At 38.3% G+C, this 15,898-nt stretch overlaps 2 protein-coding genes across 5 annotated transcripts; one reads left to right on the forward strand and one right to left on the reverse strand.

Moving 5' to 3' along the window:
* The first annotated feature begins 1,775 nt into the window (after positions 1–1,775).
* si:ch211-161c3.6 (high mobility group AT-hook 2b) lies at positions 1,776–6,067 on the forward strand. Of its 2 annotated transcripts, none has more exons than XM_058403807.1 (6): positions 1,776–1,918; positions 2,835–2,983; positions 3,060–3,143; positions 3,248–3,292; positions 3,450–3,482; positions 3,846–6,064. In XM_058403807.1, exons 2-6 carry the CDS (start codon positions 2,876–2,878, stop codon positions 3,900–3,902), a joined length of 327 nt encoding a protein of 108 aa, XP_058259790.1. In that variant the 5' UTR covers positions 1,776–1,918; positions 2,835–2,875; the 3' UTR covers positions 3,903–6,064. The 2 variants fall into 2 exon arrangements, with proteins under 2 accessions (XP_058259790.1, XP_058259791.1); XM_058403808.1 differs by having other exon boundaries at positions 1,781–1,918; positions 2,814–2,983; positions 3,846–6,067.
* Positions 6,068–6,111: 44 nt separating this feature from the next.
* si:ch211-161c3.5 (uncharacterized protein C3orf18) lies at positions 6,112–15,772 on the reverse strand. 3 transcript variants are annotated; one of them, XM_058403806.1, is made up of 5 exons: positions 15,319–15,772; positions 11,933–12,291; positions 11,620–11,645; positions 11,399–11,525; positions 6,112–8,911 (listed from the first exon to the last, which is right to left on the reverse strand). In XM_058403806.1, the coding sequence occupies exons 2-5, from the start codon at positions 12,227–12,229 to the stop codon at positions 8,831–8,833; spliced, it is 531 nt and encodes a 176-aa protein (XP_058259789.1). In that variant the 5' UTR covers positions 12,230–12,291; positions 15,319–15,772; the 3' UTR covers positions 6,112–8,830. The 3 variants fall into 3 exon arrangements, with proteins under 3 accessions (XP_058259789.1, XP_058259788.1, XP_058259787.1); XM_058403805.1 differs by having other exon boundaries at positions 11,933–12,360; XM_058403804.1 differs by having other exon boundaries at positions 11,933–12,365.
* Positions 15,773–15,898: the final 126 nt, after the last annotated feature.

Raw genomic sequence — 15,898 nt, forward strand, 5'->3', positions numbered from 1 at the left:
TTAGGCCCCTGCTCCTTCACTCTGGCTCTGGTGGACCACCCAGCTAGAAGCTACTATAGTTTTTTAAAGATGTGCTTGAAGCGGTGGTGCTGATCTTAGTTCATGCTTTCTGCATAGACAGTGAGTGAATCCCTGATTATGAGGAGAGCAATGAAGGTTGTTGAGAAGACTCAAGACTGCTGGCACTAAGAGACCAAAACTGCAAAGGCTTTAGATGACATAATGCTAAGAACAGCTCTGTAGCTCTGACAGACAGGTAGGTTTTTTTGGCAGCAAGAACATTTGCTGAATGGTAAGTGAGTAGCCTGAAATTTTTGAAATTACAATTGGAGGCCAAGATGAACTGATTCACCAAATGGTGATCAGGAATGCTCCTTTTGGTTGGAACAAAAGCCTACAGCGACACCAGCCCTTTGCAGATATGATTGACTGCTGAATAAATGTAGACCACTGAGGGATATAAAGACCCTGCTGTATAGGATTCACGCTGTTAAAATTCTTAACCCAGCATGTGCATGCTGCAGCAGAAATAGAGATTTATCATAGCAGGCAATTTTTTCAGTTGTCCAGTTCCATTTAGCCTGTGCCCAATGTAGCATCAGATTTATGTTCTTGGTTGACTGGAGTCAAACTCTATGTGGTCTTCTGCTATTGTAGCCCACCCAAGGTTCAGCATGCTATTCATTCTGAGATGCTTTTCTGCTCAGCAAGGTTGTGAGGAGTGATTATTTGAGCTAGTGTAGACCTCTCTCATCACCATGGCATTACTACCCACAAAACTGCCACTCCCGTTTATTTTTCACATACATCAACTTTAGAAACTATTATGTGTGAGAATCAGAAGATAATCCGGTTTGGTGAAATACTTAAACCACTTGGTCTGGCACCAACAGCAGTGTCCCAGTCAAAGTCACTGAGATCACACATTTTCCATCATTTTGCTATATGATGTTAACATTAAATGAAGCTCTTGACCTGTATGTGCATGACTTTTTTGCATTGCACTGCTGCTGAGTGGGTGATTATATAATTGCATGAAGGAGCAGGTGTTCCTATTAAATTGGTTGGTGAGTGTACAAACATACTGTATTTTTGCAATTATTTAACAGGAACTGTTCTTCTTTTTTTTTTTAGCTTCACCTCCCAAAATCTACCTGGAAATTGATGACTCTAAACTTACCTTAGATGTGTGTGCATGTGTGTATGGTGCTCTATAATGGACAGCCCCATCTTGTACCTGGTGCTCCTGGGATAGAGGCCAGATTTAACCCTGATTTGACCCTGAACAGGATAAAACATTCTTCTTACTCAAGATAAAGTTCATCATTTTTGTGTGTAGGCCAGTTGTTACTGTAAGGATGGGAATATCTGACAGTCAGATATCAAAGAGATAGAGATATTTGGCTGCTCCTCAACAAACAAACAAATAGATGAAATAAATTAGCCAAAGGTGCAGGCATAACATTAATTAAGTGCATTAAATAATTATGCCAGTAGAAAGTGTGTGTGTGTGTGTGTTTGTGTGAATGAGAGACAGAGAGAGATTGATTACCAGTAACCTACAGTTGCAGTTCCTTCTTGTGTACAGTGACTCATTAGTTACGGTTTTGCTTTGTCAAAGTAGGAAACGGACAAAAAATTACGTTGTGAAGTACCTGATCATGGCAATACGCCAAATAAACCTCAAGAAAGCCAATTTCCATGAAATTAAAGTGTGCTTTGACTAAGCGTATTCCTATTGCTACGGCTGAAAGTTGTACAGTGAAGTTCCAAGTTGTGGACTGGCTGAAGATGGGGAAATGGGCGGTGTTTCTCTTTGTAGCTCGGTTCATAGACAGGTATCAGATCTCTGTGTGCTACACACAGTATTACAGCGACTTCATGGGGAACACGAACGAGTGGTAGACCTTCATCAGTGGTAAATCAACATCTCATATAATTATATCATTAAAAATAGACAGTTGGTGATTGGTTGGGTTAGAAACTTCCATATTTATATCTGACAGATTCCTCCATTTTCACTGTGCTTCTGTGAGGTTTACATTTAAATGAATTTTTATACTTAGAATTTTATAGCTACTGTCCCATGGCAGTATTTTTCTTTACTGAATAATTTGAGAGAAAAACACACTGAATCCACTACAAGATCAGTGTGAATTGAAGTTGTTTAGGTTTTAACTAGGTGTGCGTGGGTGTGTGTGTGTGTGTGTGTGTGTGTACAGGTAGTAAAATAAGAAAAAAATGCCATTCTTTTAAAATTCTCCAAATAATGTGAGATAATGTGAGATATATTCTTCCTCCACATATTAATATTGTTTTGTATTAGTAGGTTACCAAGGCAACATTTCATCCAATAACATTTAACGACCGTCAACATCAATTTTCAGCAGGAGGACAGAAGCAATAAAAATGAATAATGTACTTGTCAAAAACACAAATACAAGCAATAAGAAAACATTACCGCAAAATCATGTTTATCCAAAGAAAAGATAATAAGAGTATTCAACATAACACCACAGAAATTTACTATTTGTATTTTCTGCTTTTATGCAGTTAAATGGTAATCCTGTCATTTAAATGAATGCAGTTTGACTTTTAATTCATTTTTTGTTCATTTTCGCTATTGTTGTTTGTCATATTCAATCCTCATCCAGCTGATTACAAATGCAGACAAGATTATATATATATATATATATATATATATATATATATATATATATATATATATATATATATATAATTCAATGTTTTGAAATTATGAAGATCCTTCTGTGTTTTTTGTCACCTATTGAATGTAATAACTGATGTACTAGCATCCACTTACACCTCATCAGAACAGAGTGTGTTTGTGGAGTCTATGTGAGGTCTGGTCAGGATGGAAGAAGAGATGAGTGGAGCAGTAGATCAACCAGCTGCTACACCAGCAACTGACACTCCAGAGGTACCACGCAGACGCAGAGGCAGACCACGCAAACCACAACAGGTACTATGACATCCCATAAACGCCCTTGACACTGAAACGAGTTTAACACTGAACTGAAAATCATTGGCTCTTTCAGGAGCCTGTTGATCCTCCTGCTCCCAAAAGGCCACGGGGAAGACCCAAAGGGAGTAAGAACAAGACCACTCGTACAACACTCAAAGTAAGAAAGGCTGAACCATTCTACTGAATCATTCTTTGAAAGAAGCTGTAGGTAAAGTAAGCAGTTTTTATATATATTATCACTAATCTATTTCTTTTTCAAAGGAGCCACCAAAGGAAAAGAGACCTCGAGGCCGACCGAGAAAATGGGTTAGCATCACATTTACAGATAACTAAAAACACACTATGATAACCGTACTATTTTATTTAAAACCTCACCCTGGCATTACACAACCTAATATATATATATACAGTACAGTTACATATGCTGACGTATATTTTACGTCCTCTCTTTCATTATTTACAGCCTCAGAAAACAGTGCAGCAACAAGAGCAAGAGGTGAGAGAAATCATTTATATCTGCAGAAATAATGAAATAATAATTACACATCATTTCACGTTCAAGGAACATTAGTTAGCTTTGTTAAACTGATATGAACACCGAGTTACTAATAACTCCTCACATACTGAAATTCTGTTATGAGTTGAAAGTGTTCAAAAACTCCCCTTTTACTCATAGGCATACAGGCAGTAGACTTCAACAGGAATCAAATGAGTCAGTTGCTTTAAGGGAAACTGAACATGGCCGTTATCCACCTTTCTTGGTTTCCTGTTCCCAACTGTCGCAGTACTTATTGCCACCGATACATATGGTTCCTTCTCACGCACACTCAAATGTATGTGGTCTTTTTCCTACTGTTAGCTTGAGGAAGAAGAGGACCAGCCACACCTGTCATCACCACACGACATCTGCAACTAGGCTCTGAGCTGCCGTCGTCTGAGCCGTGTGTGCAATAGGCTGCGTTTCAACAGTTCTAGCCAGCATTCTTACAAAGGTTTGCTATCAATTACTTGACAAAAACATACCCAAATTCACAAAGCACTAACAGAAAAAAATGAATATTCCCCTTGATAATTGGCTGCCACTTAGAGAATGGTGAACAGCTCTATGGATTGCATAGACTCATATCAGACATGGGCATATTTAAAGCACATATGCAAAAATAAAACAAAAACATAAAGCTATATGTGCACATGACAAGATGATCTGAGATTTGGATTGTAAACTGGATTTAGACATCCCATCCATCTGTCTAGACATAGTCAAAAACCAGACCTACATCTCAGATGTCCTACAGGTGCTTTCAGTATAACTAGAAAAACACTTACAACTACTTAGACATGGTACTGAATCACTAATGTAAAACTTCATGTTATCAGTACAGCACAGGCTATTTTTATTTTTCAGCCACATATACATTCATTCATTTGGCCAACACTTATTCTAAGCGTCCTACAATTGAGATGGAATAAAACTGAGCGGTTGACGATTAAGGGTCTTGCTTAAGGATCCAAGGACACAACTTGCACAACTCACAGTGATTAGACCAGTAGGCCAAAGCCTTAACCACTGAGACATCACTTGTCTAATTCATTCCACAAATAATAATAAAAATAATGATAATAATAATAATAATATAAATGAAAACTGTCATGGTCCATTTCTCCAAAAATCAGTCCCTGAGATTGTTTTTATTTCAATGTTTACAGTTCAGTGTCCATTTGTACTTGAAAACGTGTCAAACCTGCTGAATTTTACTATTTGAAAGAAAAGTCTTCAGTAGTTTACCATATCAAATAGACTACTAGATCTTTTTCTGCTGTGTGTCCAGTAAACTTGATAAAGTCTTTCGAAAGCTTGAAACAAAAAAAATAGTACAGTGTAAAAGAGTGTTTGCCTTTTGTTTACCAATAACCTACTGCTTTCATTCCTTTTCAGTAGTTAAATACATTATCATCTAGAATACTATACGTTATTGTGCCTTTTACATTTTTCTCCACTTTGTTGTGCTTTTTGAATGGCAGCTATTTTTAAGGAACAAAATCTTGACAATTGTACTGTTTTTTATTATTATTATTATTATTATTGAGGGTTTCTTTACAATATGTATATTGTCTTATTTCTATGTCTTGAATCTTCCATGCTGATACATTCATTTATCTTCAATAATTGCTTTGTCTTGGTCAGAAATGCAGTGGATCCAAAGCCTCACCAGGCTTTGTTAATAATGTTCGATAATGTTATAGCATGATGGTGACTGGTCTGTGGGAGGCATGTCTTGCGCCTCTGGGGTGGGGGGTTTGATTCCCACAATTCCTGTGTGGGTGTGTGGAGTTTGTATGCTCTCTTTGTGCTTCAGGGGTTTCCTCCCTCAGTCCAAAAGACATGCATTGTAGGCTGATTGGCATCTATAAATTGTCTAAGGTGTGGGTTTGGATGCCATCACAGGCAAGTGTCTTCCGCCTTGTGTCCAGAGTCCCCTGGTACAGTCTCCATGATCCCTGTGATCCTGTGTAGGATAAGCGCTACAGAAAATAGACGGATGGATGACAGATGTATACAGGATCCCTTCATACACTGCTGAGTTTCTCCATTGCATAAATTGGTTTGAAAGGTGGTGCCTCATAAACGCAGCTAAAAGCTCAGAGGAATTAGGCCAATCAGTTGTATGTCACCTCATTAATTGTATAGCTTCTACTATCCGTGTAGACAGACCGTGCATCAGAAAGATGATTTAATAAGCTGTTGTCTTTTTTTTCCCTGTCTTTAATCATGCGCCTGAGTTAACAGGATAAGCGCACACTGCCGCCTGTGTTAATCTGCAATTGAGTCAAATGATGCTTTTTACACTGAAGAAAAAGAAAAAAAACCTTTTAAAAGAGGAAAACCTCGTGAACTCTTCCAAAACACGACTTCTATAAATGCACCTCAATTTTAGGCATCTTAATAGTTCTTGTTGATAAAATAGTGACTGACGGAGCCTTGAAACAAGTGTATCCATTGTATTGTGTTGACCATGTCATGCTAAAAATGAATGAATGAAAAATGTAATATGAATATTCCCAGTATACCTTAGAGTTGTGATTTTATAAAACATTTCAATAAATTCAATTAAAAAATAATGATCAAATCTTCATGAACAGTCCATATGGTTTTTTTTATTTTATTTTATTTTTTTATGGTATCACAGGTCACACACATTACAAACTGTTTGTAATTCTGCTGGTTTTAGAGAGTGTGGAACACTGCTACGGACAATTGTATCCATAGTAGTGTGCACACACACACGCACACACACGCACACACAGTACATATACAGACAAACATAACATAAAAATGATCCTCAAGAGAATTTTCTAAAAGATGAATCTGTTTGAAACAACAATTATTACACTCCTTGTTGTGCAAGGAAGCAAGCAAACACAGCACCCACACTCTAGAGTATGAGAAGGAAGAAAGGAAGGAAGCACATTTCAGGGCAAGTGCACAAGAATATACTAGAAAGATGAAAATAATGCCCCATCATTTCTATTCATTGTGAACAGAGAAAAGTTGCTTATATTCTAATGGTAGTACGTAACTACATACATGCCATTGAGTGTTAAACTATTATGTTAATTATTACACTACCAGTCAAAAGTTTGGACACACCTTCTAATTCCATGGTCTTTCCTGAGGTTTATTTCTTTCTACATTGTAAAACAATGCTGAAGGTGGCCGAAATACACAATAATGTCCTTTGAACAGTTGATATTGAGATATGTCTGCTACTGATGCTCTGTAAAGCCTTCATAATGGCTCTAATCTGAGGTGCTGTTAATTGGTGATTTCTGAGGCTGGTAACTCTAAATGAACTTCTCCTCTGCAGCAGAGGTAAATTTTGGTCTTGCTTTCCTGGGATGGTCTTCATGTGAGCCAGTTTCATCATGGTGCTTGATGGGTTTTGCAAATGCACTTGACAATACTGTTCTTGCAAGAACTATTCCAGAACACCTGACCTTCGTGTCTTAAAATAACAACTGACTGTTTTTTGTTGTCATTACATATGGATTACTTAAATCCATGTGTGTTATTTCATAGTTTTGAAATCTCCAGTATTGTTCTAGAATGTAGAAAATAAATCCCTAAACAAAAAACACTGAATTAAAAGGTCTGTCCAAACTTTTGACTGGTAGTGTATGTTACTCTTAGTGCCTCTTTGTTGTTTTCATTCACACCAGTTCAAACAGGGCCATGAACTGGCATTACGGTTACTTTGAAAATCATTGTGGCCTGCTTGTGTAGCACTGACGCAGTTTCACAGAAACTCTTCTATAGAAAGCTTTAGATTTCAGTGGTGATACTTTTCAGGTGAAATAACCTGTCTCCCTTTTTCATACCTGTTGTCTTTGAGAGCTTGCATAAAACAGGAATAGGAATCGCCTCTCTCTTTCTATAAATACAGTTAAAAAGTGTGCATTTGGGATCTGGGTAAGGTTTGTGTCAAAGGAAGATTGTTGTACAGTGTCGAGCAGCTGATAAGAACAATATGATGCAAACAGCAGAGAAATAAGAAGTAAAAAGTTCGGGAAGCTGTGGTTTGTGCTATGGTAGAGAAAATGTGTGTCAAATTCCCCAACCACTTCTACTCTATTTTTACACACTCGAAGAAAGAATGTCCCTCGACTGTAATGAAAATGATCCTTGCAACTTTGGAGAAAAGACTTCATGGTTAATCACAAAACCTTTATCCATCATTTGTACTTTTAAAAACTGTTGTTGTAGCCATTAAAAGCTGTCCTGTGCTTACTCCATGAATATTATTCCAAATATAATTACATGTACAATCATTTCAAACATACATAATGTACAGTTGAAGAAAAATAATTATTTATAATGCCACTACCCTGCATCACCCAAAAGACCCAAGTTTTCTTCCTCACGCTTCCTCAGGGAGTTTTTTCCTTTCCGCTGTCACCTCATTAATCTACATCTAGATTACTCAGTCCCTCCAGGATCTCCAGAAAAACTTGAATTGGTGGAAGCAAAGCAAATTACAGATTTTCTTTTCTTTCTTTCTTTTTTACAGAAAACAACTTGAATTTTAAAAAGTGAAGGCACAAGATGTTTCTTTTAAACCAGTAAAGATGCTTTGGGTGAATGTGTGTTGTGATTACGTCACACAACACGTCTTGGCCCTAATCTGCATAAAATCCTCTGTAATTTTGAAAAACATTTGCAAGCTTCTTTAAATATCCTTATCATTTTGCATTAATATCTGTGATCTCAAAAATTGCAAAATCCTGGAGGGACTGTGTAGTGCTGCTTTGTTACAAATAACATTACTATAGACATTTCAAACGTTAGACAAATAAAAGTAGGCTAAAATGTATTGATCAGAAACATGGTTCAGAACAATAAAATGAATATAAATAACTGGAGCATTTGAATTGTGTAATGCAGTGATTGTGTACATGTCCTATCCAAAAATGCATGCAAATCCTATTCATGAACAAAAAGCAATTATTACTAAATGTCCTTAATGAACACTTCTAGAAACACATACACGTAGACATATATTGTATGTATATAGTATTAAACAAGGTCTGAAACAATCCATTTCAAAAAGATCGATAGAAAGAAATTAAATAGGCTTTTCTACAAACTGTACAGAAATGCCACTTCCTTTTTTAAATACAGCAAATGTAACCTAATCTTTCCTAAAGATAGTCTGAAACTTCCCTTATAGTCTACAGACGATTGCTAAATCGACGTCTGACTCCAGCCGTGTGTAAAAATACGAAGCTGGAACGTTCCCATTGTCTCCATGATGTTTCTCAATCTTCATCTATGCTGCAGGACCGACATCATACATTCATAGCATCGGCAACGTCCGTAAAGACCAGTCGACTGGCCATCTGAGCGCCACCCTGACCCGCTGTCAAAGTCTGAGAATGATAGAGAAGAGTGCAGTGCGAGCTAGAGCCTGTTACTGTTACACAAATTAGATGTAATGGGAATTGTAAGGTAATTGTACACTGGAAGATCAAATTGCAATAAAAAATAAAATGGCACTTTCTGGAATGTAACAAACCAGAAAACTAACCAATTGGGTTAGTTTGTGTAGAGAAGAGGGCAGTGTCACACACTCCTTTAAGCATGTTCTAAGATGTTGCAAGAATAGATAGATAGATAGATAGATAGATAGATAGATAGATAGATAGATAGATAGATAGATAGATACTTTATTCATCCCTATGGGAAATTTACAATGTAAATTGTACTTTGTAAATTGTTTCTTCAGATGAGCTAAAAAAAATAACAAATCTAAACCTAAACCTAACCCAGAATTCTGATCTTATTATAAACTTTGTACTCTAACACTGCTGTCCTTCCCCCATTCTTAAAATGTGCTATAAAAAGACCACATAGTAATGCTTGACAGAGACCAGTATCTGAAGCATGTGTGGAAATTCAGTGATAGTAAATCCCCAGCTTTTTGTCTTTAGGAATCTCTTTGTCTATTCAGACTGAAGACGCTGCTCAGATGAGTAGTGAAACATTTCTACTAGAAAGAAATCTAGTTGACAAGACTCAGCTTCTAGATTTGGGAACAGAGTACGCTCGGTCAGTCCTCAAGGGGGCTGACCGTGTTCATCGAAAGTGTTTCTCAATGAAAACGCTCTTGTCCGGCTCTCTTTTCGGAAAAAGAAAAAAGTGATGGGAGTCAGGCTTCTGCACCCTGTGGCTTAGGTCCCGTGTGTGCCGAGGTGGTCCGGTGACTCCGATCATAGAGCTTGCAGGTTAAGTTAGTGGAGGCAGAGCTTGATAGTTATTCTCCTATCTCTCACCCTCTTTACCAAATCAGAGGGTGCTGTTCTGGATACAGAAAGTATACTGTACTGTGATCTCTTCTGATCCAAACGAGGACCTAATGCTGTCTGTAGCCGGCTCTTAGATGTGGGTATGCATGCAGGTCCATAAGCATAGCAGCGAGTTATCTCTCCCTGCTCATCCAGGTCATGTCATGCGATGTTTGTGCTATGGCAGTCTGGTCTTCTCTGTACACATTCATCAGGTTTTATAGTTTGGACATGGACTCAACCCAAGGATCCCAGGTCCTTCAGGGATAGTCTGGTCCTGTCTGAACTCAACAATTGTCTCTGCTAATGCTACACAGCCTTGTTGGGCAGGCATTCTTCCTCAGTGTGGCGGAGATAATACTGATGATCCCATAGACGCAGTGTTGCATTCCCTACTACATCACCTGACCTCACGTGGCTCACCACAATTGGCATTTTTCCACATTTGCTTCAACGCCATGATGCAGCATCTCATTCCCTTTCTCAGGGAACCGGGTTATATATATATATATAAGACACACAGCTAGGCTACAGATATTCAGTCTCAGATTTTCACAACTCCACATATTTTATGTTATCAAAGATTTTTTTGTCAAGGCAATTACTAGTCAGAGGTAAACAACTGCATAGAGACAGATTTACTTCAGCTTAAATTAACTATATGAGAATTCCAGTGGGTCAAATGTTTATATACACCAAGTTGACCGTCTCTTTAAACAGTTCTATTGTGTTTGGTTCCTCTAAGGGTTTTTTCCTCATGTCATCTCAGGGAGTTTTTCCTGGCCACTGTCTATATCTATATAAAAATGTATATATGGAATATCTATTATTTTTATGCTTTATGACATTGTCCGTTGTTAAACACTCTATACAAATAGAAAACTGATTTAACGACAACTGCTCTTACTGCGAAACTGCATTAACAAATCGCAGGTCATCATTATCCTTTTTAGGGGTGTTCTCTGGTCAGATCAAACAAATATTTAACAGTATAGAAAAAAAGTTGAGGCTTTTCATTTAAAGAAGAACATCTCAACTGTGAAGCATGGGGATGGCAGCATCATTATGTAGGCGTATTTAAGAAAAGTGTCTGGTACACATCAGAAAACACGTGGCATCAAGAAAAGTTTAGAAATACTGAAACAACACCTCAAACATCAGCCTGAAAGTTCAAACTTGGTTGCAAGAGGAACCCAAGCATACCTCCAAAGATTTATCAGAAGTGTTCAAAAGGTAGCAAAGTGGAACTCTTTAAGCAAAAAAGAAAAATCCAGCAAAGTATCATGAGAAGCTTGTGAACAGCTACTCCAAGCATTTACACTTAAAAAGCAATGATATTCAAACCACTAAAATTTGATACGGTAAATAAAAGCTAAAATAAATCTGTCTCTTGGTATTTTTGAAATGACCTCTGATATAAATAAAGTAGATGCCCTTAATGACTTAACAGAGGACAAGTATGGAGAAATGAAATGCTTAAAAAAATGTAAGGAATATTAAAGCTTTTAGCCTTAATCATAAATAATATTTTTAATATATCAAAAATAATATAGACAATTATGTTATACTTACTTTGGAATTTGGTCCTGCCGGGCTGCCGTCTCGGCCGTGGTCCAGAAGTTCCTGTTCCAGGTCATCCTGCTCCTCGGCTGGGTCAAAGTTATACATGGGCATCAGCTGGTGCCTCAGCTTCTCCAGTCTGCACCCAAAAAATGTATCAGTGTTATGTTTGTCACATCTTGCAAATTACTGAAAATGCTAAAAAGTAGACCAGTGATGCAATGTTTTCTCACCTTTTCTTTTTCCTTATGTACAGCATCTGTAAACAGAAAAGAATAGGTAGAGAAGAACTTAAATTAGTACTTTATTAGTATTTAGAAATATCTCTGACTAATAACTAACTATACACAAAGAGCATGAAGAAAGCACAGTAGATTACATATTATTAGCATTGTTGTCCCAATTTAATGCGTTTTTCAATATTAGAAGTAGTTTTAACTAGACTGTTCATTCATTTTAGCAAAACATAAATCAGTTTAGGAGGACTACAAACATCAAAGATTTAGCAATCAGGCCACATTATCCAGACAAACATAACATCCTCACCACAACAACAGCCAGTCCGACAATACTGATTATGCCAAAGGGCATGAGGACCATGCCCATACCAGCACCATACACCGATGCCATTGGGAGCTGCGTGGAGTTGAAGCCCGTCTCATTGGCTGGTACAGTGATGGTGGGGAAGTTGGCTTTATAGGTAGCATTGTCCTGCACTGTCCTGCTCTCCACTGAACTGATAAGGATGGGGCTTGAAAGAGTAGGGACAAGTGTACGAACAGAGACTGGGGTATATTCTAAGGATGGACTGAAGAAATTAGTTTTGACTGTTGTCAGAGACATGGCCCTGGGATGGAGGAGCTGGTGGTGATGGAGATGATTGTTTGGGTCAGTCCTCAGCCATCCTGCAAAACGTGGTGTTCGTCAAATAATGTTACATCACACCTTCTGGCTCAGTGAAGCCATCTTAGCTTCTTACCTCAGAGGAAGGTTAAAAGAAAATAGAGAATTATTATGTACGCTATTCAGTACTAACATATAATAAACAAAACAACCATGCAGAAACATTTACCTAAATAGTTTATTTCAGTGTTAATGAAAAAAATCTCAGTGAACAGACTGTACCAATTCCTTGATATTTAAACATAGACAGTAAGTCAGTGATGTGTCTGTGTGTGTGTGTGTGCATACTCTAAAAACACTCTGTGGTCATGGATGCTTGAGAATGTGTGATAGCACTGGCAAGAGCACAGCTTCCTTCCACATCACAGCCGTTAGGATGTGTGTGGACGCGGGGGCTGGATGCTGGGGCAGGAAAGAGGTTTGAGGCTTAAAATAGAGAAGTGGAGATGCTGTAGACATGAGACCAGGCTTGGTGTGAATGAAGGTTAGAATCTCTCTAACCACAAGCTGCTTTTCCTGCTTTTCATTCACATCTTCTTGCTAAATTCTTCTGATGCATACACTCCTCAAAGCATTAAGCAGTGAGTTTTATTTTCCAGAGAGTATTTACTAAGAATGCTGAAATATCCTAAAAACATTATATGCTTAATTCTTCATTACATATGGTTTGCAGCAGCAGTGTACATTAGAATTCGACTTAGACGTTTTTGTATTAGGATTCTGATTATGCTGGGGTTTGCAGTAGATTTAGGTTTACACTAAAATCCATGTACACTGCATTTTACACTTCAATACTATGAGATGCAAGGTATAAGTGGCTTAATTTTTATTTGGCAAAATGTGTGTTATAAATATGGCATGCATTTGAATATACACACAGTTTCATATGAGAGGTTTTTCAACACATTTGACCTTCAGTTGTGATTACTTAAATATCATAAGTTCACCGAATGAACTTGCTAGGCTTAACATCAGCTTAACCCCTGGGTTAGACCAGGATAGTAATACATGTAAGCAAGTATGCATGCAAGGACATGCAGTTGGACGGACTGACTAGTGACACTGTGTTACAATAGGTGTGTGTTTTCACCTCTCTGCATGGTTAACTTCCCCTTGTCCCCCACCCTTAGACAGCTGGGCAGCAATGGGGGTTGTGACAGGATGTGGGTATAAGATGGGGGTGAGAAAGAGTGCCAGCGCCAGCGGTGATGCTGTACCCAGGAAAGACAGTACGCAGAAAAAAGGCCCGCGAAAGGAACGAGTGTTTCGTAAGACAATGCACAGCTACCTGCACCTAGCCTTTGTGTCTGTTTTTTTTCTCTCAGTCTCATTTTTTCTCATGAAAGCACTTTCTCTTCTCTTATCTTCTCTGGTTAAACAGTGCGTGTGGAGGGTAACTGCCAGTATGTTACATGGTACACATTAAAGTCAAACAACCTCCCACATATTTCACTATCATCTTGAGTAAAATTAATACTAATGGCTTTTCTGTGTAAAAGCGTCTACAGTTTGTGTTCTTGGTGAGAACGCTACAAAACAAGGTTTTTTTAAAAAATAAATAAATAAGTAAAAATAAAACAAACAAACAAACAACAAAAAAAACAGAAATGATAACCATACATAGAACCTTTTTTTTCTGAGTGTAAACTACTGTGATCCCACAGTGACCTCCACAGTGTTGTAGCATTTTCCTGACACGACTATTAGATAGATAGATAATCTATCCATCTATCTATCCATCTATCTATCTATCTATCTATCTATCTATCTATCTATCTATCTATCTATCTATCGGAAGACAGACAGACAGACAGACAGACAGACAGACAGACAGATACTTTATTCATCCCATTTAATACTGTTGGAGTGAACACTGATTCAATTATATTTGATTTATGAATAGAACTCTGCACATCTTAGCCTACTCTAGAGCACAAAACATTTCGAAACTCAAGGTACAAATTTGAGTTGTGTAAAACAAAGTATCTGTTTGGACCAGTGATCCCCAGTTAACTGCTCAACATGCGATTAAAAAAAACCTTCTTTTTTGCCTTGCTGTCAGAAATAAAGAAATGACCAGTTGACTTGATTATGTACATAATTATCAACATCCACCACATTGGCTTTTTATTATTAACATGACTCCCAACCCAAGTCTGGGCTCACAGAAAAATATTTCTATATATTCATAGTATTTAGCAGATGCCCTAGTGACTGAGTAATGCTCAGCGGCCCAGCAGAGGCAGCTTGGTGGACCTGGAATTCAAACTCACAACCTTCTGAGCAGTAACCTGACGCCTTAACCACTAAGCACTACTGGCACTATCACTATGCTGGAGTTCTCATTAAGTTGACACTGAACATTGAATGGGAAAAGGATGCCCCTGTTACACCACTGCCTGTGCCTATCTCAGGTGTCATCGAGCATCAAGGCAGGATACACCCTGGATGGAGTGCCAAACCATCAAAGAGGACACACACACACACACTCATTCATTCATTCACTCAGGCAATCACACACTACGGACAATTTAGAGACTTCAGTCAGCCTAGCAGCATGTCTTTGGACTGTGGGAGGAAACCGGAGCACCCGGAGGAAACCCACCAAACCCACCGCGGGAGTGAGACTCGAACCCAGGACGCTGGAGGTATAATTAAGCATATCTAAATAAAATATTTAAATACAGACATGTTTAATGTGTGTTCCTTTAACGGAGATATCCCTACACTCTGCTCAGTCTCATGCCTTCAATGTGTATGTGTGTACCCGGATGATGATGATGATGTTGCTGATTATGCTTAATAAAGAACATGTGAAGCTGTCAGCCAATCACGATTGCCAAGGCCTGATGAAGCGTCTCATCTCGACCAATCAGCGATAAGCACAGGACAAAGATAGTTACGCTATAACGTAGCGTCTAAATGTGTCAGTCATATGATGCAGGTTTGCCAGCCAAAACATTAGTGCTAGGATGACATAGCCATTATAAATGGACAACCGTTTTATATTATTACAAGTACACACTCACCTCATGATAAAGAACAGTAGGGAGGCGGATTATATGACAACACAGCGCTGAACGTGAGAAAAAAGTGGACTGTCTTCCTTCTCGGTTGTACCTCAACAGGGAAAAAGTGCTCAGCAAAGCAATATAAATGAAATACAAAACAGCTTTCAAACCCAACACTGTCTCATGCTTCCCTCGTCCATTTCTATTGCCCCGCTTTTCCTCCCATTGCTCTCTATTCCTGAATAAACATAGGCCGTCATATGGATGCTACAAGCCTTGACTACAGGCTACGTCTGACAACGTATACTACCATTCTACAAAGTATGTAAAACTAGTGCGCTACCTATACCGATTAACTGTTTTAACACACTCTTTAGTATGCTAGTAGGCGGTTTGATCTTTAGCTCCAAGTCCCACCCTATTCCCAGCGTCTTCGTGTGTTCCGATTGGTCAGTTGTAGCACGATGCCAGGCCATGATTGGTTGCAGTACACATCCTTCACTCATAACGGGATGAGATTTCATGGCTAAGCTCGCTTAATGCCATGACCGTGGTGGACGTGGGTTCAGGGATATTAACCCCTTACTGGCATGTAAGG

The sequence above is a fragment of the Hemibagrus wyckioides genome, linkage group LG11, assembly GCF_019097595.1.
Source record: "Hemibagrus wyckioides isolate EC202008001 linkage group LG11, SWU_Hwy_1.0, whole genome shotgun sequence".
In the NCBI taxonomy this organism is placed as follows: Eukaryota; Metazoa; Chordata; class Actinopteri; order Siluriformes; family Bagridae; genus Hemibagrus; species Hemibagrus wyckioides.